The 17,548-nt window shown below is 43.3% G+C and overlaps 1 protein-coding gene across 3 annotated transcripts in view; it reads right to left on the reverse strand.

Moving 5' to 3' along the window:
- LOC101442318 (aldehyde oxidase 2) overlaps window positions 1-17,119 on the reverse strand; it is a 73,760-nt gene extending 56,641 nt beyond the window's left edge. For all 3 annotated transcript variants that reach the window (XM_071216202.1, XM_023588904.3, XM_058300401.2), the window contains exons 1-10: window positions 16,969-17,119; window positions 13,594-13,651; window positions 11,897-11,993; window positions 10,839-10,947; window positions 9,387-9,513; window positions 9,099-9,160; window positions 6,474-6,560; window positions 3,625-3,705; window positions 1,822-1,966; window positions 634-726 (exon numbers count right to left, since the gene is read on the reverse strand). In XM_071216202.1, the coding sequence (XP_071072303.1) occupies window positions 634-726; window positions 1,822-1,966; window positions 3,625-3,705; window positions 6,474-6,560; window positions 9,099-9,160; window positions 9,387-9,513; window positions 10,839-10,947; window positions 11,897-11,993; window positions 13,594-13,651; window positions 16,969-17,022 (913 nt within the window). In that variant the 5' untranslated portion in view covers window positions 17,023-17,119. The remainder of the gene's footprint in view (window positions 1-633; window positions 727-1,821; window positions 1,967-3,624; window positions 3,706-6,473; window positions 6,561-9,098; window positions 9,161-9,386; window positions 9,514-10,838; window positions 10,948-11,896; window positions 11,994-13,593; window positions 13,652-16,968) is intronic.
- Window positions 17,120-17,548: the final 429 nt, after the last annotated feature.

Genomic DNA, 17,548 nt, shown 5'->3' on the forward strand with positions numbered 1-17,548 from the left:
GTGCTCAGCGCTCTGGCGGGGAGAAGAAAGGAGTCAAACAAGTTTTTCCTACGACTGCAGGGTTTGCTGAACCCCTTGAAGGCAAAGTCTGGCCGCTTTGAGAGTTCCCACTTTGCCTGACACAGGACTCTGCACACAAGTTCTTAAGGGTGTTGTAAGTGACTGGGGAGGTTTGCTGGGCGGGTCTTTGTCCCCTTTGGCTCCTTGCCATTGTCCCCAGAGACAAGCAGCATGCGAGTGCCCCGGACTACTTCTCCCCCCTTCCTCCTTCCACATTACCCCCTCCTCGGCTTTGACTGGCCGGACGCTGGACAGTGCCTGTTCTCTGCTGCCATCTTCTGGGCTAAAGTGAAACTACAAATTTATTTTCTCTGGGTCACCACTGCAGGCGAGAATTCTGCAGATGACCGCAAGATCTTGAATAATGTCATCTGAATGACTCATATTCCCTACGAAGATTTTGACAGTAAATTTTCATGGTGGGGATAGAGTATCATATCAGAAAAACACTGAAGAGTTAGAAAGAGACCATACAGAGCCAATATATGAGGAGGTTCCAAATGGTCATGGCAAGTGGAAGCTTAGGGGAAGCATCATTTCATGGATATTTTACCAAGAAAACCAGGAACTCACCATCAGATGTTTTAGATACCATACTCAGCTCAGAAATCCTAGCAGGAGAGAGGAGAACTGGATGAAAATATCCTTGAGATTTCATTGCAGGTCCTGAAAAATAAATGTATTTTAGAGAGCACTGGGAAAGAGAAAAGCCCCCCCTTTTTTTGCACTGAAATTTTGTGAAAAAACAAACCTTCAGATACAAATAAAAAATTGTCAATAAGAAGTGGCCATGCACCGCTGCCATGTAAATTTATAGAGGTTGCTCTCCCAATATATGTATGTATGTTTATTTATAAACTCATTATACTTATATAAAAATAGAAAAGAAAAAGGATGAGAGGCTCTTACATATGGTTGTCAGGAAACACAAAAAGGAATATCTGTAAAAGTCAAAACCTGAAAACAGCTCTATGTCCTGTCACAATAGAATGGATGAGGGGGCTTATATGGGAACTCAGTATTTTCTGCAAGATTTTTATGTAAACCTACAATTTCTCTGATGAAATTATATTAAAAACCCAATAGAAAGGATAAATAAATGGTGTCATATTCATACAATGTAATACAGCACAGCTCAGGCAACAATTGTGTCAGCCTCAGGTCAAGAATGTTGAATGAAAAAGCAAATACCAGAAGGTTAATATTCTGTGTATTTATATGAAGTTTAAAAAATATGCAAGACCAAAGGACATATTGTTCAGTGGTAACATGTAGTAAACATAAATGATAAAATTCTAAAAATAAGGAAGAGACTGACTAACACAAAATCCAGGCTAATGAGTCTCTCGGAGAGGGAAGGAAGGCCCACGTGGGCAGTCAAAGCTCTTGGTAAAGTTCTCGTCCTTCAACTGGGTGAGGGGTGATAACTGGGCATGCATTGTATTGTTAATATTTCCATAATTATTTTTAAAATTCTATTATATTTACTCAATATATTTTAAAAAAACACCAAAAAAAAAAAAAAAAAAGGAACAATACATTAAATGATTACAAGTAAAAACAATTTTCTACCACTTTCCCCCCCCACACCACGGGGTCGTCTAGCGTACATCGGGGGTATGTGCCCATCCAGCTGGTTCTATTATAAAGGAGGAGGTTTTTATCCTTAAGAAGGAGCTCAACCAACCTCCTCTGAGCGGGGCACAGGAAGCCCAGCTCGGCATTACCGGAGGAGGGATGAGAACTGCTGCCGTCACTCACCCAGGGAGGTGTTGCCCAGGACCAGAGGGGCTTCGGGGTGCTTGGCTTTCAGCTCCAGGAGGTCCTTGAGGGTCCCCGGGGAGATCCAGGTAACCCTCTCTCCATGAAAGGTCAGCGTTCGTTTTTCCGGGTTCTCCGCCATTCTCTAAGGGCGAATGATCAGTGTGTGCACCTGCCCTTCTAGATGCTGAGAGGTCCCAGGCAGAGGCAGGTTCCTCTGGAAAGATTTCAGGGGTTTGGGGACCCACTTGCCCCAAGAGACACTCACTACACCCACTGGCTAATGTTTGAACTTCCATAATGCACTCCTTTAGCCTAAGACTTGTTAAAATGCAGCTCTTTTGGATCAAGGAACAGTGTAAGTTGGCATCAGTCATTGACACTTCAGTGTAAGTTAATCTAACAGAATTTAGTCTCATGTCTTTAAAAACTATTACAATATTCCTAAATTACCATCTTCAACCTGGCATTTTTCTCTGAAATCCAAACTCAAATACCTTACTGTGTACTTGGTCTCCTCTTAGATATATAATAGGCATCTCAAATTTAACATGCCCAAAACTGAGCTCCTTCTATCCAATCCTTTTCCATTTCCTCTTCAAAGAAACCTTGCAAGGCAAAAACAGCCTGCTCCTCTGGCGATCTTTCCAGCTCTGTAAACGGCCAGTCCATCCTCCCGGCTGTGCAGGCCCAAAGCCTCGGCTCCGCCTCTTTCCCACATCACATCCACCATCAAATCTCGCTTGTCACCACTTCCGCCCCCCCACTCTGGTCCAGCACGGCTGCCTCTAATGATGACCTTGGCCTCCTACCTGGGCCCCCTGCTCCTTCCCTGCTCCCTTCAGGCTGCTCTCAACACCGCAGCCAGAATGATCCCGTAACAAAGCCAGCAGGAGCCTGTGGTTCCTCCATCCAACGTCACTAACTCCGTCTCATTTTGCGCAGAGTAATAGCCAAGCAGCGTAAGGTCCCTCGCCCACTCCACACCCACCGGGCCGGCCCCTGCCCTCTCCTCCAGCAGGCAGGGGCTCTCCCGCCCTGGGCCCGTTGCCTGGATGGCTGTTCCCAGTATCCGTGAGGCTGGCAACCCCAGTTCCTTCAGGACTTGATCCAGTGCCACCTCTCAGAGAATCCTTCCTGGCCAGCTATTTAGAATTCCTCCCCGCTGCTTCCCTCCCACACCTTACACCCCTTCTCTGTTTTATTTTCTTCTCTTAGCATGTCTCACTTGCTAACACATGATGTCTTTTATCTATTCTCTTACTTATTTTCTCTCTCACCAGATTATAAGCTCCTTGAGGGCAAGTCTTTTTTAGTGTTTTTTTTTTTTCCCCATGCTGTATGTTCAGAATTTAGAACAATGCCTGGCATGAGGCTGAGTTAATAAATATTTGTTGAATGGATGAACATATCAGAACCTCTTCAGAAATAAGTTATTTTATGGAGTAGGATGGCAGGATGCCTGAAGGGAAGATGGAAGCTCAGGAAGAGGGAGGGTTTCTGGATCTGCTGATCGGCTGAGCAAGGCATGTTGCTTGGGACAATCAAGAGTGATACATTCTAGAGGACAGTGATGACAGTAATGGAGAAATCATTTAAAAATTAGCCTCGGCAGAGCTTCCAGAATTGTGTCCAAGGACTCGGCCAGGGCAGGGTGAGCTGGGGAAGGAGCCGGCGTCTCGAGCTGATCAGACACTTTCACAACTGGACAATTTCAGAGCAAGGAAACTGGGTGGTTTTATACAACTGAGTTTATAGCCAGTGATATTTAAACAAGCACATAAAGCAGCCAGCTCATCTTACCAAGAGTTCAGGGGGAAATATGAGCTCCTGGGTAGGGTCCAAGGGCAGGAATTCCTCTTTGGCAAACAATTCAGTGCAAATCTTGGTAAAGGGAAGAAGAAGAAGACTGTCAGCTGGTTCAACTGGAAATAGTGTTGTAATTCTGCACACTAATTAGGCAAGAGGAAAAGAGTAATGACTTTCCTACTCTGCTGTATAGGGAAATAGTTTAAACCAAGTAGTCTCTTAAAAAAACTTTATTTCAAATTCAAAATATAAAAAACAGGCAGCTTAACAAATTATGCAAGCATTAATTTAAAAAATCCTGTCCAGGCACATTTATCTTATTTAATCCTAAAAACAAACTCAATTGTTAAGCTAGAGTTGTAAATAAAAATCTTTTTTATAAGAAATATACTGATTTGTCACTATGGGGATAAAAAGAAAACGAACTGGGCAGCATTTTCCAAAGGGTTGTCAGTGAAACACTAAGACATTCCATGAAAAAACTTTCAGAGGTCAAATAAGCTTGGAAAATGTTCTCCACTGTTCCCCAACGATTACTAAATGATAAAAGCTCTGGTAAGTCCTGCAGATGAACAAAAGTCAACACACGTACATGTGCCTGGGTAAAATCACGCACACACACACAAGCACATATACATACAAACCTCTAACTTTAATAAAAATAGTTAACATTTACTGAGTCCTTTTTACGTGTATTAACTATTTATTTACTCTTACAACAATTTTTTTTTTTAGCTACTGATGATTGAACCCAGGACCTCCTATGTGGGAAGCTGGTACTCATCCACTGAGCCACACAGGCTCTCTTGAGTTGGCTTTTTTTTCCTTTGTTTGTTTGCTTGTTGTTTGTTTTTTGTTTTTAGGAGACACCAGGACCTCTTGTGTGGGAAGCAGTCACATCCGCTCCCTTTTTTTATAAAGTAAATTATTATCTCCATTTTACAAATTAAGAAACTAAAGCCCAGTGAGAAGTTGCCCAAACTGAAATCCTGTCTGAATCAGATTTGCTTTAGCTTTGGAAGATACTTACTCCCTCATTCCTGAAGAGATGAGGAAGATCTGGAGAGAAATGTGGGATGCAGGGGTGGAGGTCGAGGTAACAGAGAGCAGAGCTGCACATTGGAATAGGCAGAGCGGGGTTGACTCTCAGCTTTGCAAAATCTTGTCTCTCTGGCCTTCTTATGGTAAGGGTACTTAACCTTTCTAAAGGTTAAATGGAAATAATACATATTTTGAAGTGTCATTGAAGTATTAGGTGAAATGGACTTTCATTTGCCTAACACTCCCCTCTTCCCGCCCCCCCTCCCCAACTTCTTTCTCTGAGGGCTTCTCAGGTTTGAGAAGGAAAACTTGTAATTATTCCTTGTAAAAGTTCTTAGTAGGGCCACAGATTGACACATTATAGGCCAGCTCCTGAATAATCTGTTTTCACTTTAGTTGGAAATGGAAGTGTAGGCAGTATTTGGGGGCAGTAATAGTCCTAAGACTTAGGAAAAAAGAGTGTTACAATATAAAACAAACATAATGAATCAGAACTGAGAAATGAAAAGTTCCCCTACAAAGATTCTAGGACAAGACTGATCCAGTGGAAGATATTAACCTAGCTGAAAGAAGAAAATGCCCACCAGAGGGGGAGTTTGGTCAGCCAGGAAGGCATGGAGCAGGGAGGGTCACCAGGGCCAACCCCGCCGTTCAGCAGGTCTACCTTGGAGGGAGAGAGGGGTGCTTCAGTGATGCTACCCACTGAGACTTGGTGGTCAAATCTCAAAGCCCCAAAAGACCGCTCTGAGGTCATGCTCACTAAGCGAAGTTCCCATTATAATTCGGCTTCCTGTGTGAGTTTCCCTAGAAGGAAAGGGTTTGTGGCTCAGTGATCGCAGGATCCACTTTATAATGGTGTTCCTCTTTATTAATGACTATTGGGGCAAGTTCCAGTTTAAATATCACGTTCTCCTGGGCTTTGCTAAAGTGAGTCAGGTGGTTTCCAATCATTACCTGAATTGAATTCCCCAGGCCACAGCCCTGAGCGTCTTGATCCCACCAAGACACCGAGTCTCTGTGAGGTGGTGGGGGGGACGCAGCCCACCTTCCTCAGGCAACACTCCTCTGTTCCATGGCACACCTTCAGACCAAAATGGGGTGATGGTGGGGGGCCAAGAATGGGAATAACATGGGTCTAAGATGTGGAAATAGATACAGGAGGAAGGGATGGGCACACTTTTGTCTAAAGCCACTCTGTTCTCTTGAATTTCCCTGCCTACAGGGACCTGACTCTCTGTTTCACCCTGTATTTCAACTTCTCCAAGGAATTCCTTAAGGAACTTGGCAGTGGGTCTTTTTTGGAAACGAGTATCTCTCAGCAAGTCAAGCCAGAACACGACCGTTTCAGGTTGGGGGCCACGGAGTTGCCGTGTGACTTTGGATGGACTTCTCAGCCTTCCTGAGGTTGCACTGTCCTCTCTAAAAGGACACACGGTGGTAGAAGAGGGCTCTGTGTGCGGGGCTGGGAACGGATACCCATTTCCACCTGAGATGGAGCCAGTCATCCAGGGTTGGGGTAATTGTTTGTACTCTTGTGTCAGTGGGTTTTTGTTATCCTGTTGTTCAGCTTTCTGGACTGTGAAAAGGAAAACCAGGAGATGGCTTTTCCTATCACCACTTAATCCCTGCTCCCAAATGAAAAGTGCTTTGTTCACGCGTGGGCTTTGGACAGTTGTACGGAAAGAAAAGAATGACTACAGAAACTAACAGGCACAGTGTCAGTACTGGGCCAGCCTCAACCACTGTCAAACCACTAAGCAACACTCAGAGAGAAGACACGACAAATGAATAAAAGCACTCACGCCACTTCTGCCAAGTGAGGAAGAATCGTTTTCTTCCTGCTCCAAGCAGCATTTTCCCGTTCCTTTCTGTTGACAGTCGTTTGACTCCTAAGAAAGTGAAATGCCTTGGAATTAAAAGCTTCTTAATAGATAAATGAATATGTCCCCTCCCCCCCATAGGTTTGGCAATTTAAATGAGACTTCAGATTTTTTAAGCCATTTTTGGTGGTTTATATTGAAATAGGATATCTACACAGAGATAATCACAAGGCCGTTCTTCTTTTGTTTTATTTTCCTAATAAAGGTAATACATTTAGATGATAAAGAAATATAAAGGAAATAAGCTGTCATTGCCCTATTTCACTAATAATCTTTTGACATACTATATATTTGGGATTGTACTATATATATATACTTTATATTTTGCCTTTTTGTCCATTTATTTGCCTGTTTGTTCATTTATATTGTATTTCTCCATGTCCTTAAAAATAATTTAAAATAAAATTTTACTGATTGTATAATATTCTACCTTCCAGTTATTACATTCTACATTTGTAAAATTTTCTATTGATATATGCTTAGGTGTTTTCCTCTGTTTTATACTTAAAAAGAACACTGTACTACACATTTTTGTATACACAGTTTTGTGTACATCCCTGAATATTTCCCTAGTTCAATTCTAGTGGTAGAATTAATTGATAAAATACATTTCAGGGAGGTAATAATTTATCCCCTCTTTAGCATCAAGCATATATAAGATTCAGCAATACTGAATATTATCATTTATATAAGATCCTTAAAAAAAAAAGACGAAAAAAATTTTTTTTGTGACCACATCTCCCACATATTTGGGATCAGTAAGAGGCTGAGAGAGAATGAATTGATGATGATTTTTTTTTTTTAATTTAGGAGGTGCCTGGGACCTTGTACATGCAAAGCAGGTGCTCAACGACTGAGCTAAACCAGCCCGTGACAATGAATATTAAACCAAGTTTCCATTTGCCTGCTCTTTCATTTCTTGTTTCCTTGAAGTTTGCCCCTTGTATCTCTTCCTCAAATACTTTTCTCCTAAGTTTCTATCACAATACTTTCAGAAACTTCAGTTCTCTGCCTCTGTCCAGTGGCTCAGGCTGTCATCTTTCTAGTTCCATCCAAGAAACAAAAGAAGCCAGGCCATGCAAGCGAGCCTCTTACTCAAAGCTCAGTGAGTTTCCAGCTCTGAGCCGATGGTACTGGAAAGAAGTTAGGCTTATCTTGGCCCAGTAGACAAAAGCCGGGAGTATTCCCTCTGGGGCTGGACAGCCTTCACCAATTTAAGTCCCGTGAGATCTTTTGGTTACAGGGTGGGATCTTTGACCTCACTTTTGCCTGTATTCGAAGATTCTGTGCCTAGAGAGGTGGATAATATCTACAAATAGGATTTCCCTCCAGAGGGAGAGAAATTTCCTTTATTTCTACTTCACAAGTGCTTTTCCATTTACACCAGCAATTTCCTGGGCTCTCAAGTTATTCATTTCACTTCTCAGCTTATCAGTATTGGCTCCTCCCTGGCAGCTGCAGCCTGGGAAATGCACAGCAGAGACTGCCTGGTTCTGGGGATGGGACACACTTGCTATCCACTTCCAGTCCTATCCGTCATACTCTGGGAGCTTTGGCAAGGGTACACATGGAGGCCCCAGCCTGTGACCTGCTCCCCGTCGCTTCCCACCGTGGTTCTGTTCTGCGAGGGCCTCAAACACGGTGTGGGTGTCCAGCCTGAATGTCTGAGCTCGGTCCATCCCTCCACAAATAGCCACTTCTTCGCTAGCCCTTGGTCGAGGGGTACAGACACTGGCTGTTATGATCTGCTCTAGGAAGATGAATTTAGGGAAGAGGCTGTGAAGGCCCTGGAAATGGGACCTCTGGAGCATGGTCCAGAAGAGGGTGAAGCTACCTCTGCCTCATGAACTCCTGGGAATAATTGGAGGAGGACCAAAGGGGGCCCTCTGGAGTATGGGCTTCTCTTGCTTAGGTCTGAGGGCAATACTTGCCCACATCCATCCCGCCCACAGCAGAGGGCAATCAGATGTGCTATCTACTCCTGTCTCTCTGCCAGACCTATTCAACAACATCCTCAATAACATCAGTAACTATTTGTTGAGCTCTTCCTAAGTACAGAGCAAGATTTTGCTATGTGTTTTGCCTGTGATTTCTCATTTAATCTTCACATCAGCGCACGGAGATACCCTTATTTTGTAGAGGAAACTCTCCGTGCTCTTGAATTTGGGGTGAATTTTGGATTTCATTCTCCATATTCAGATTCTTTATCTGGGATTCTTGGAACTAACCTTGCCCTACCAACTCCAACTCCATTCACCTGCTTGTCTCCTAGGGTTTGCTGGACCCTTCCAATCTGCCCTGTCCTGTTGCCTCAATTGACTAGTCATGAAAATATCTGTCTGACTGGTTAGATCACCTGGCTTTCCTTGGTGTTTTTGATTTGACAACATCCACCTGTTGTCACCTATAACATTTACTCTATCCTCCAGAAATAGCTAAAAACTCTCCTGAACTAGTTGGTTCCCCTCATAGTCAGTTTCATTCCTGTGGTTCCAGCCTTGACTGCCATTCTTGCTCTGCAAGGTCACCACACAGTCACCTACTCACCACACAGAAGGTCCTTCCGCTCGCAAGAATCGGCCGATAGCCAGTGCAGCGGCATAGGTTACCTAGTCAGAGAAGGAGCATGGTCGTCAGCAGACTGCACTGGTTTCTTCTGAACACAGAAACAGGGTGCACCTTGGCATTCTTCTCTGAGTGAAGGGTGGCAACTTTAGAAACAACTGACGGGAATTTTCAGGGGTTTGGGATGTCATTGGGGTGGGTGGAGCAGCCTGAAACCTACTTTCCCTCTGGCCTCAGGGGGGTGATGGGTTTTCTCCAAGTCAGACCTACCCTGCAGGGCTTCCATGAGCTGCTCCTCTGAGGGCTCCGGGTGGTTCCTCAGCAGTGTGTACATGGACATCACCATCCCAGGGGTGCAGAATCCACACTGGGTGCCGTGGCTCTTGGCGATCCTCTCCTGGAAGGGCATGTGCATGGTCACAGGCCCTGTCTTGCCCATCAGGCCTCCCTCGTCATGATGGAGCTCACTCCCTTAGCGCCTGCCAGCATCCTACTTCCTGCACTGCTCCTGGAGGAGGTGCCTCAGAAACTATATTCTGTCATAACAGTCACTTCTGAAGTAATTCTGGGAGTTAGCAGTGTGTTGTTCCCATTCCCAGAGCAAGAACAATTCTTCAGATATCAATAATTATAAGAAGAGTGTGTGAGTTTCAAAAACAGCTTTCTTGTACACCGTCACATCTTGCACATCTTAGTGTTGACCGGGAGGCTCACTCTTTTTTGATTAACGTGGAGACTATCTACTGTTGAGCTCACGTTTCTTAATTCTTTAAATTCTTCTGTGTTGGCAAAAAGGGAGCTCTACTTCCAAAGGTCCAAGATTTTGGTCTTTCTCCCAGATCCCTGCTATTAAAAGTGTGGCCCATGGACCAGCAGTGTTGGTTTCACCTGGGAGCTTTAGGAAATACAGAACTTCTAGCTCCTGCCCAAAGTCCTGACTCAGAATCTATGTTTTTTAACAAGTTCCCAGGGTGATTTGTAGGCACGTCAAAGTTCAGGAAACTCTGTTCTAGATTTTGGAATGTAATGTAACCCTAGGATTCAGTGTTATCAACCTTGTTCATGAGCATCCTCTCCGGCCTCCTGCCTGTAGCCTCTCCTTTTCCTTTGCTGACCTCCTTGGAACTGACCTCTCACATGCTAAACCCAGAGACTCTCTGGGCAACTCCTGCCTAGAAGGACTCAGAGTGTTGGTTGTTCTGATACTGTGGCTCTCCAAGTCCCCATGACAATGACAGAGGAATTGCTGTTCTCTGAATTCAGCGTCAGATTAGGATTTGGATAAACTATTTTTCCATGCTTTGGTAAAGTCAGTTTTAGACTCTGACTTTCCTCCCAAGAGCTCCATATCACAGGAAATAACTCTGAATTTTATCTTGTTAGCCTAGGAGACATTTTATTCTCTGTGTAATATACGTTTTATGATCTCTATTTCAGACTATAGTCCAATAGACTTTAACCAATGTTTAGATTAATTAGTCTAGTTAATCAATCCCGTTTGTCCTTCAAGTAGAAAAATTAAGAAAAAAATCATCATCTAATAAAATCTGATGGGTTTCCAGCCTTCCTTTTAAATTACTTGAAAGATGTAATCACCCTGATCAATATGCATCCAAAGATTCTAATCACTGGACCACAACCCAGCAGCTTCTGGTAGCACAGTAAACACAACATTAGCTAAAATATGAAGTTAAGATATGAGAAAATTAGGATGTGCTTTACCTGCACGGGATGGAGCCGAGTACTGATGCTTCCAATACCTTCCACAGTGGTGACAGCGGCTCCATACAGAGAGCAGATGGGTAGCAGGCATGCAGTTGTGGAGAAGTGTCTTTGTATGAGAAACAAGGAAAATCAAGGGAGTTATGTCCTGCTGCCTGTCAGGAAACTGGAAACCAAGAAGGGCCACAGAAAACCTACAGTGGCCTATCATTCAGCCTAGGGGTGGATGGGTATTGGGGTAAATGGGGTAAATGGGTAAAACAAAAGAGTTTAGAGTCCTCTCTGCCAATTCTGTAATATGTATAGGAATTGGGGACCCTGAGGTGAATCTTGGCATTCTGAACTTTAGAAAAACTTTCCAAGTGCAGAGCAGACCCTCCTGGGACCAATGGGAATGGCCTCAGGTCGCTAAGAGTGTGGTTGGATTTCAACTAGTACTCACTGGGACACTGACCCCACAACAGGTAAGAGGTGCCCCTTTGTCTTTTCATCATACTTGAGAATTTCTTTGCTTGTTAATTTTCAATTCTCTGGATAAGGTCATGGAACAGGATTGGATCACTCATATTCTGAAGTTGATTTCCTAGGCTGATGGATTTGGGAGAAGTGGAAGTTTTGAAACTGGCCCTTAATTAAAGGGTGGAATCGTGGCTCAGTTCTCTGCCCTGTCAGCCTTTGGCTCAGCCCAACAGTAGAAGAATCTTGAGAGCCAAAAAACACAGTTCAAGCCCTTGTTCTATTGCTTACTAGTTGTATGACCTTGGACAGGTCACTGCATGTCTTTCAGCCTTAATCTCCTCATCTATAAAATGAATGGTTAGTCTAAACTGGGATTTCCTAATCTGGAGCATGAAGATGGGCTTTGGGAGATCCATTATCTTTCTGAAACTGTATGTAAAGTGTAAATAGTCTGTGAATTTTCTGAATAGGTGGCTGAGTATCAGATTTTCAGAGGGCTGCAAGATCCAGAGACAGTGAGAACCATAGGACTGAGAGGAGAATACAAGCCTGGCAAAGAAACAAAGTCCTGCTCTGGACTAGCTTTCTGGGAAAGATACCTTATCTCCTGGGACACTGGGTCACGCTTGGACACCATCACCGTGCAGGCTCCACAGCCTCCTCTTCCGCAAGCATACTTGGTTCCTGTAAGACGTACTGGAAGGGGTGGTCAAGGAAAAGATGCCTAGATAGACATTTTGCTTCCATTATAGTTGTCTCTTTAGAGAAGAGGATCTTAACCAGGGGGCCTGTGAGCTTTAATTGAAAAAAAGAAAATCAAGTTATTATCTTTATATTCTCTGACCTCTGATGTTGAGGGTCATAAAACTATCTACTGCTACATTCTGAGGAGTCCGTGGCTTTCACCAGACTGCCTCTAAGTCTTAGTTCAGGCTGCTCCTTATTTTATTAGCTGTGTGACACTGAACATATTAACCTCTTCCTGCCCATTTTCTCACTTTCACAAGGGAAAAAGCAATACTTCCCTTACTTTCACAGTTTTGTTATAAGAATCTTATAGGATGATACACATAAGAGCCATATGAAAAATACTATTTCATTATACGAATTCTTATGTGTCCCCTTTTGAATTCCAGTGATGTTACTGGAAGAGCAGAACTTTATTTTTAACAGCTCAATGTATTACTAGATTTGCCCACTAATTTGTACAGCATTTGAAAATAAGTTAGTGAGCCTTCATTTCCACATCCTATCTTGAGCATCCCTCTGCTCCAGCTTGGTCCAGGTATAATCACAAATCGAGGCTCATCCCAGCTCCCTCTCTTTATCCTTCTGTCTCTTTATTTGTGGTACATTTATTGGATAGGATGCAGTTAACTGGACTGGCTAAGACTTCGCAATTTCCAACTCTTTATTGCTATTATCTGCTGTTTTTTTTTTTTAATATAATCATCTAAATTAAGAGTCATAGCCTCAAATGCTTATCAGAGAGAGTATGTAAGTGAGTTGAGAGGGCTGGGTATAACTGGGGGACTCCTGCCCCATTTTAGACAGGGAAATAGGGACAGTCCCTACTCAGCACTAAGCAAGATTGTGACAATGCAGGAATGACCATTTTCCCATTTTTCATGAGAAACTGAAAAACCTAGATTTTAAAATATGAAATACCCTAATTTTCAAACAATGACAACTAATTAAACTAATTAAATTTAATGTGAACTTTTAAATAAAATGGGTCCGGGGACTGATTCCATTGGTTTTAAAATTTCTTCTCTTTATTTTTAAAAAAATTTCTCTGACAGATCCATTAGATTTACCAATTAAAATGTGTTTGGTATTAGGAAGATCTATATTTCAGAATATAAAAATGTGGGGAAAATCTGGTGTAAGAAAACAGATGCAGAGAAAGGAAATCTTTTCTGAAGACAAATGTTCTCACTGAATCGGGAGGACTTAGTTTCACTCAAGGGCAGACCCTGTGCAATATAACCCTCCGTTACATAACAGCCCTGTTGGGGATCTGGAAAACCCTAAAGACGATCATTAGTGGTGAAGTAAAGAGCTTAGCTTGTATTTCACTGCTATTAAATCAAGACATAAGAAACTTTGGAGAAACTTTATCCTCTCCAAAATAGCCCAATGGGCCAAATATTTTTAAGACCAAAGCAAACAAGGAGAAAGGGCCAAGAGGGCTGACTGTTTCGGGAGTGGATGGCTTTAATTTGTTCTCATGATCACAGTGGTCTAAGTACTTAGGCAAACATAGACACAGCCAAGACTTTGATAAAAAGGGTTCAGTTCTTTCGTAGGAAGGGCAACAGAGTCATCTCTGGGTCTGCATTCCTCTCTATCACCTGCATTGGAAACAGAAAAGAGATTATTATGGGGATTGAATCTGTGACCCCATGGACTGTCCGTGCTGGCCTGATCATTTAGGGACTGGGTGTAACATTAATTTCAACTGCATCTGCCCTGTGCTGTTGTGCTCTGAGGGCCAACAAATTCCACTCACACTTATGGAGCAGGGGACTCACGAAGCAATTGTGGCAACAACACTCTCGTGCGTGGTTGGTGCTGGAAACCACATCTTGTGTACAGATGGCTCCGGGGCTGTAGTAGTTATAATCACTCTACTATCTATCTTTGTGGAATGGTCAACCCAGTCTCTTGGACTCTTGAAATATTTTAAATCTGGTTGGGACTTGGGTGCCATGTGTGTGCACGTGTGTGCATGCATGTGTTTGCATGTGTGCATGCAGGTGTGTGCAGTGAAGGATCCTGGAAGGAGAAGAGCAGTGCAAGGAGAATCTCTATTCTGGCACCCATAAACCTCTGTAATGGGGAATACATTTGATGGCATATCGAGTCTTAAGCGTTGTGGTCTATGGGGAAAGAGAGGCAAGTTGCTGTCCTCCTGGAGAAGCTCCTGAGCAGCCCAATGGTGAGTTATGTGCCCCAGCTCAGGGTGCAGAGTGGCTCTGGCAGGACTCCAGAACTTCTTCTTCTTGGGAAGTGTTGGATGTAGCACTTAAAAGTCAGGTGAGGGGCATTTTTTGGTTCTTTTGCCCTCTTTGCATGTTTTGGAGTATTTCCTTTGCCATTGTCTTGGGGTGTCTTGCAAGCACCTCCAGCCATTTTGTTGCATCAAAGGAAAGAGAGATACATGGTGGGCTGTTTATTTTAGGTTCTTCCTTTATTCTCAGAAGAAAGGCATATGTTTTTGTAGAACTCAATGAATAAACAAGTACAGGAATATGTTTCCAGGCTAAGATGCTAAAATTTAACTGCTTTCTGAATCTCGAGCCTTCCTCTGCCTGCCCTTTTACCCACCCCTTGAAAAAATGTATTGAGAATGTGCTTGTATAATATTTTGAAATTCTAACTAACTCTCAGTCCTACCATATACACATGTATTTCCTCTGACCCCTTAACTTATTCCCTGTTCCGGTTGCAGTTACTTCATTATGGACTCTTTTTTTTTTTTTTTTGCCTAGGTTTTTGGTCAGAAGAAGATTATCTTCTTTTTTTTTTTTTTTTTTTTTAATTTTTTTATTTTTTATTGACTTTGTAATAATATTACATTAAAAATATATATGTGAGGTCCCATTCAAAAATATGGAACGCTTCACGAATTTGCGTGTCACTCTTGATTCAGGAAGGGACATGGAGCAGAAAGTAAGGGGAGCAGATGTGGCTCAAGCAGTGGGGTGCCCGCTTCCCAGATAGGAGGTCCTGGGCTTGTTTCCCAGTGCCTCCTAATGAAAACAAACAGACAACGAGCAAAAACAATGAACAGACAATGAACAAAAGCAACAACAATGAGCAATGAACAAAATCATAGAAGAATAAAATAGGGGATAGAAAAACAATTGAATCAAAGAAACCCAAAGTTGATTCTTTGAAAAGATCAACAAAATTGAAAAACCTAAAGCTAGTTGATTAAGAATAAAGGGAAAATGACTAAATTTACTAAAATCATTAGTGATTATCACCAACCTTACAAAAATAAAAATGATTTTAAGAAATTATAATAAAATTGTAAACAAATTAGACAACTTAGATGATGTGACAATATTCCTAGAAACATACCTTGCCTTGTATTTACTATTAAAAATTCACTGTTCTGAAAAAAAAAAAAAAGCAAGGAAGCAGTTTCCTTTGACTTTTGAGTTTCAAAAGCCTAGGCCAACACTGGCGGTCCTGAGGGGACGGAGAGAGAAAAACAGGGGTAATATGGGGGCTCTTTCAGGAATGACATTGCAAATGACAGAGACAGGCCATTATATATCTTGCCATAACTTACAAAATTGTGGGGAAGAGAATATAAACTACAATGTAAACTATAATCCATGCTTAGTGGCAATGCTCCAAAATGTGTTCATCAGTTGTAACAAATGTACTCCACTAATGTTAATGTGGGAAAATGTGGGAGGGCTAGGGAACGGGTCACATGGGAATCCCCTACATTTTTATGTAACATTTATTAAAAAAAAAAGTATATTAAAAACAAAACAAAACAAAAGCCTAGGCCAAGGGAGCAGATGTAGCTCAGTGGTTGAGCACCTGCTTCCCTGTACAAGGTCCTGGGTTCAATCCCCAATACCTCTTAAAAAGAAAAGAAAAGAAATGAAAAAAGAAAAGCCTAGGCCAGAGGGGCAAGCAAGTAAGGGATCAGTTCACAAATGATTGATTTGGAAGAATATTAATATATGGTTGTTTATGGCTGTGGAGACTGGAAACAGGACAGCGTGTTAGAAGGGAAGAGATGAGCACATAGAGGCTCTAAGTTCTACCTCCTTTCTTGGGGCAAGCCCTGGGAATGGGAGATGGACATGACCAAACCCCATTTACTTCGTGGGGTCGGAGGGCTGAGTGGCCTTGGAGGGGAGGAAGCAAGGCCCCAGGAAAGAGGTGCCACAGAACTGTTCTCTTGAGAGACAGGTGGAGGCTCATGGGAGGTAGGGGCTTAGCAGAAGGCACTGAGGGTGACCTGATGGCAAGGGCCAGAGGAGGGTCACTCTCACAAATGATGCCCTGAAAAAGTGACAGTGGATGTGCTCTCTCCCCTTGCCACTGTAGGATCCCCCTGGAACTTAGCTGCAATACAGGGAAAGAGGGGGACTCCAAATGGACTGCAATTACATTCCAACCAATCCTGTATTATGGGGACTAGACAGAAAAACTAAGTTGATAGATAAGAAAATAAAGAAAGCTCTATTTCTTGTCCACTTGAGTTTTAGGATTGAGATCTGTTACTAGCTAAAGTTTCCCAGGCATCAGGCCCGACTTATATAGCATTTAGGGGGTACCTAATAAAGGAAAGAAGCAGCCCTCTTTTGGTCTTTACAGTAGGCCTAGGAAGTGGATTCAAAAGATGAGGAGCCTGAGGTTCCAAGAGGTGAAGTGACTTGCATAAACTTACACTGTAAAAGGCAGAGCCGGACGGAACAGAGGCTGTCTGTCACCAGGTGGGTGTGAGTAACCCCAGTGCCTCACTGCCTCCCATATTCCCAGCAGCCTGCCCTGGCTGAGAGGAGCCCAAGCCAGTAAGTCCCTGGCTTCTAGCTGCTAAGTAGAGAAAAGTTCAACCCATATGGACTGTGAGAACTCCCCTCGAGCCGGAGGTTTCCTGCTGTCTCTGCAAGCCACGGTAGTAACACCCAACACTTACCTTCCTGCCGTTCACAAAGAAAACCAACTCATCTGATCTGGATGGGCAGAGCATTGCAGCTGTAAATAAGTTTCACCTTACAACCCTAGGTACCAGCTGCCGAAATGAGAGAATGATTTCGGTCCAAGTGGCTGGAATCCCTTCCTGCGGAGGGGAGGGCAGGAGGTGGAGCTTCCTGGCTTCACGGCCTTTTAAGTCAAGGGCACGGGGGAGGCCCGGCCCCTCAGCTCACACCTCTGTCTGCTGCCCACCAGTCCTGGCTTTGAAGGCGGCTCTATTTCACACACAACAATTTAAGCTTATATCCCCTGAGACGCAGGAATATACCCTGAATGGACCTCGTTTTCCTCAAAGAGAGCTGGAGGTGGACTCTCTGAGACCTCCCACTTCTTCCAACTTCTTCCTTTTTTCTAGCTGCAGAAATGTTTCCTCCTGGGAAATCTTTCAGGCAAGCTCAGAATGTACCTTAGCTGAAGTGGAGGTATGGGGCGCCACATCCACCCAGCCCCTCTCCACTCCCCCACCCCCCTCGGGATCATTCTCTTGGAGAACAGTGATGTAGCCAAGGCCACCATTTCAC

The sequence above is a fragment of the Dasypus novemcinctus genome, chromosome 7 (assembly GCF_030445035.2).
Source record: "Dasypus novemcinctus isolate mDasNov1 chromosome 7, mDasNov1.1.hap2, whole genome shotgun sequence".
Taxonomy (NCBI): domain Eukaryota; kingdom Metazoa; phylum Chordata; class Mammalia; order Cingulata; family Dasypodidae; genus Dasypus; species Dasypus novemcinctus.